Source organism: Austrofundulus limnaeus, unplaced genomic scaffold, assembly GCF_001266775.1.
Source record: "Austrofundulus limnaeus strain Quisiro unplaced genomic scaffold, Austrofundulus_limnaeus-1.0 Scaffold0, whole genome shotgun sequence".
In the NCBI taxonomy this organism is placed as follows: domain Eukaryota; kingdom Metazoa; phylum Chordata; class Actinopteri; order Cyprinodontiformes; family Rivulidae; genus Austrofundulus; species Austrofundulus limnaeus.
The window spans coordinates 586,869-592,095 of NW_013952402.1; the positions used below are offsets into that span (position 1 = coordinate 586,869).

The following is a 5,227-nucleotide window of genomic DNA, read 5'->3' on the forward strand; positions in this document are numbered from 1 at the left end:
GTATGTATGGATCACTTGGGTTGTTACCAACATCTGGTGAAAATTTCATGTCATTAGCACCTCTAGTAATATATTTACTGAGAAAAATGGTGACGTATTCAATACTTATTTTACCTGCTGTATTTGCATGTGAAGCAACAGGAAGTGATGTCAAAGGGAAATGTCTGCATGTGAACAGAGCATTGCTACAATGGCTAACAACACAGACTGCAGAGAAGAATCTGATGTTTYTTTACATTATTTTCAGTCTCTATCAAAGAGAGATGAAGAGTTAAAGTTTAAATAGTATTGTTTTAATAAACAAAGACCAATGATTTTATTTTATTAATGAGTTACCCTTTGATGTCACTTCCTGTTTTACTTTGGCTGAGACAAATTCAAAAGAAAATAGGCCAGTTATGTGACAAAATGGGTAAAATCATGTGTATTAGGGCAATTTTCTTAAGTATAAAGATGTTTTCTTTGACTTTTTGTATTTGAAGTATATGTATGTCACAGACACTTTAATACAACAAAATAAACCAGATGGTTTATCCTTTGCAGGTCAACCTACACACATCTCATAAAAAATATATAATTAATAGRACCTAATTCTTTTCTTCTAGGCTTCCCTTAGAGGATCCATGGAATGTCATTCGTCTCTTATGTCCAGATGTAGGCGTGTGTGTGGTGTCCCTGGTGACGATTGTCCTCTGCAGCAAACTGATCAAGAACAGAGAAATGGTGGCTGCTGCCAACATTACATCRGTAAGTTTCTGCACGTCTGTGCAGGTTTTTGTGTTTGTCTTTGAATATGTGTGAATAACAGAGTAAAAAAGGCAAAAAGAAAGAATAGATAATCTGGTGTTACATTATGACTAGTGTGACTTGTTTAATCTAATTAAAAACAGTATTTCTTCGCCTGCTGCCTTTTTTGGCTGAGTTTCATATCATCTATCATATCTTAAAAGATGACAGAGTTGAAGTGTTTTATGTAAACCTTAATAATAAAGTTGTGGCGATGTCAYGAGTTTTCACACAATCTCATAAATCACTGATTTGGGTTTTACTAAAACTCCCAACAATTAATAAAAAAGCATCTATAACTGATCACCTTTTAGTGTCAACCTAATTCAAGATGACCTTATCAAACAGAAAAATGTCTCGCACATTTTCACAGATATTTGGYGCTGATCATTGTTCTAGAACACACCCAATACATGAACCAAATGCTACACATTTCAGGATGTTTTTTGTTTAAAACTCTGTCTGTTAGCAGGATATCTCATAAACCACTGAACAGATTTCAGTGAAACTTCCTGCTGACTTGACAAAGAAAGACTTTTATTAATGAAAACCAAAAGGCTGGCAGGGCCGCAAAACAAGAAACTGAAGAAACCAAGACGCAAGGGGACACATGGAGAACAGTTACACTTAAGACTGATGTGTTGTTGAGAACTGGCTGTATTCAAAAGCTCTGAGCAGTGATTTCAAGTGGAGACAGATGAGACTAATGAACATGGGAGGGTGGTGTGAATGGTTAACAGAGGACAAGAAAGGCTGAGGACACATGAAGACACTGAGAAACTAAAAAGGATTCTCAAGGAAAAAAAACAAGGAACAAAACAACAACTGAATTCACAACAACCACACGAATGAAGATTTCAACACATTCTCTGACACAATATTGCACAAAATCATACATAACATCATTTCCAAGGTTGAACCAAATGACTACTCTGCCATTTTTCATCATAAGATGACATTATTTTAAACATCTGGCCTGAAAGGCCAGGCAGTGTGCAATCTTTCAGGTCTTTAACTTATAATAATTTCTGGGAAAATATGTTGTTGGCAATCATTTTTAAAGTTTGGTATCTGGAAAATCTCTTTAGACCCCTCACTTGGTGTTTCAGACAATAAGTGGGTTCCTGACTCCAGCTTCAGAAACCCCCGAGTTAGAAAATAGTCAGTTTTTATACTAATACTATAATAATAATACATTTTATTTGAAGACACTTTTAATGGCACTCAAGGACACTGTACAATAAAATGCAGTAGAAAACAAAATATAGTAATTGTGACTTCTTAAATTCTTTCCACACGTTAGCTAGAACATTATTATGCGGATAAAACATCAGATGCCGAGGACGATGAAGAGTCATCAGGTGATGATGATGAGGAGGAGGAGGAAGACGAGGAAGAGGAGGAGGAGGAGGAGGAAGAGAAGTCATTTCCCGGTGACCCTGATTCGGTTTCTCCAGCATCCAGAGCCAAGCAGCTGGCTGAGCGTCTGAAAGCCTCGGCCCGGAAGGTTCTGTGTGACCTGGGGAGGATCCTGGCTATCATCCTGCTGGGTTTAGCCGGTAAGAACTGGTTGATTAACTTTTATCTTTTCAGCTCCCCTCACGTTTTCACTACAATCCACCAAAGTTTTCACACTCAAGCTAACACCTGTTTTGTTCACGTTCACTTTTTGTAAGAACTAAGTCAAACTTCAGCTCACAAATGAAGGGAAATGTTTGGAAAATTCTGAACTCAGTTCACAGTTCACAAAGACACTACCTTAGATTCATCATTTATTCACCAGATAACATCTTGTTTGAAGAAACTAAATCAGTTGTCGGTAACTAAAGAAATTTGCAGTTTGCAGTGTGAAAGCTGTGGGCCAAAATTAGCAAATTTGTTGCTAAAAGCTAAAATTGATAAAACCATAGCAAAAGGCAAAAATTAGCAAAATAGTAGCAAAAGCTAGAATTACCAAGAGAGTAGCTACAACCTAAATGAAGCATAAGAATTCACAATAAAGCTGCTCTCATTTGTACAACTTCCTGTTTGAGCGGTCAGAAAGAAAAAGTCTGATATTCTGACTGAAAGATTGCTCATCCAAATGATTAGTTTAATCACGGCTGGTTTCAAAGAACATAGATTAATGCTCTATTTAAATTAAATCCTCATTTTATTTAAACATAATCTGACAAAACTTGCATTCAAATGCAAAGACAACGTCTGAGCTTTTATAGGCTGAAAGGCGTAAGGTGGGTGTGCACATTTGTCTGTTATTTTTAAAAGAATTAACTTGAATCAAGACGGCATCACAGCTTGTTAGCAAACACAAACATGTTTTATTTAAGTAAATTTACAGATACTGAGCTGAAAATTGGTGTAGTTGTAGCGGAGAGTCAGTAAAATATTATATGTTAGTGAAATATTTCATCGTTCACTGGATCATTTTTTATAAAACTCCCAGAAAGTAATCACTTGACGCACATCTACACCTGATGATTAGCTTTCAGACAACTAACCTTATCATTAACTAACCACACAATATTTTTGTTCAAAACTTTGCCATCAACTATTGGAATATGGAATTAACTCTTTATATATATACTGTATATACAGTATATATATATATATATATATATATATATATATACTGTATATACAGTATATATATATATATATATATATATCTTTATATATATACTGTATATACAGTATATATATATATATATATATATATATATATATATACTGTATATACAGTATATATATATATATATATATATATATATATATATATATATAATTTTTTGGCAAAACATCTCATGAACCACTGGATGAATTTTATGAGCCTCTCAGAAATCATTTAATGTACATCTACAAATAAGTTTTTTTTAAAGTCAACCCAAAGTGGAAGTAGATGAAAATCTTTCCTGACATGTGCTTGGATCATGTGAAACCTCACAATATCACGAGATTGCGCACATCATCATTTTCAAGGATTGATTAAAATAGTTATCTGACATAGGAAGGTGGTGGGAGATGAGCGTTCCTTCAAGGACTGCTAGGCTTTTAATGTGTATTATTAATCGTGTCAAAGAACAGTAACACTGCAGTTTCATTTCACCTCACCAGTGAACTGTGAACCACAGCCACTGTGGCACGGTGCCTAAATTAAAGCTGAGCTCCACTGACGGCTCAGCTGCACGTTTCAGCAGCAGGTGCGCTAAATTTGTTTGAGCTTAAAAGGATCCTCGGGCGCGGGTCCAGTCTGGAATAGTGATAGGGGAGGATGAAAGGGGAGACGTGGATGTAGGATTTATATATGGCAGATATGTCCTGGAGTGTCCAGTACCGGGACGTTGGCAATGCTTGTTTTGGTATTTTGAATTTTAAGGCTGAAGGGATTTATTCAGATACAGCAGAGTTAAAGTTTGGGGAGTTTTGAGAGTGGGTGAAAAGCTCAGAGTAGCGGGCCCACTGCTGTCCTGCTGTGGAGGGGAGGGAGGGAGGGGCTGTGATTGTAGGGAAGTGTGGTCCCTGCGGCCATGTGGGGGGTCTGTGACTGGTCTGCAGAAACGATAAGTGTCAAATTAACATCCAAAGTGAACGCCAACACGCCTGTGATCTTATGAAAACATTGCAGGTCATAAATCATTTTCTGACAACAAGTACATCAGATTCCAGTTGTTTAAATCCCCGTCTTTCTGGGAATATTTCAAATTCTGCTTTCTTGTTCCTTTTTGTTCCAGGAATCACGTTGCCCTCAGCCTTCTCAGCCATCTACTTCCTCCTTTTCATCGGCGTGTGCACGTGGTGGGCTTGCCATTTACCAATCAGCCATCTGGGTTTCAATGCCATGTGTGTTATGGTGGGCTTTTTCACTGGCGGTCACATGATCTGCCTATACTTGTACCAGAGCCTGCTGGCCCAGGCCCTGTTCCCCCCACACAGCTTGTGGGCCAGGTAAGACCGGAGCCTGCTGAACTTGAAGCTACGAGACGTTTCAGTTCAAATTGTATCTATGTTTGATTTAAAGAATGCTTTCATAAACAAAGACTGATTATTTTTTAAATCATTATCTATGCAGTGAGAAATAATGAATTATGGAATACCATTGCTGCCAAAACTGAGACCCAAAATTCACACTGGGTTGAAAATATCCCAGGTATATCAGAGAAACGAAACTGAACACAAAGTGAAGGAAGAAACCTTTTTACTGTAATTGTTTTTGAGGGACGTGAGTTCACTGGCAAATTAAAAAGTTCAATATTCATCAAGCTGTATTAACAATTAAAGACAACTGTTCGGTTTTTTAACCTGGGAACTCAGAGRAACCACAACAAGCCCGGCCGAAACATTAATCAATTGACAACAGAGACCAGTAAGATTTATAGATCACTTTGCAAAGAGGAGAARTTCAGTGATACTTAGCTCAGACGTAAGCCTGGTGAGGATCAGAGAA

At 37.1% G+C, this 5,227-nt stretch overlaps 1 protein-coding gene across 1 annotated transcript in view; it reads left to right on the plus strand.

Moving 5' to 3' along the window:
- piezo1 (piezo type mechanosensitive ion channel component 1 (Er blood group)) overlaps window positions 1-5,227 on the plus strand; it is a gene marked incomplete in the record, with an annotated part of 82,062 nt that overhangs the window by 28,699 nt on the left and 48,136 nt on the right. The window contains 3 exon segments of the mRNA XM_014000710.1: window positions 606-747; window positions 2,090-2,345; window positions 4,515-4,728. Coding sequence (XP_013856164.1) covers window positions 606-747; window positions 2,090-2,345; window positions 4,515-4,728 — 612 coding nt within the window.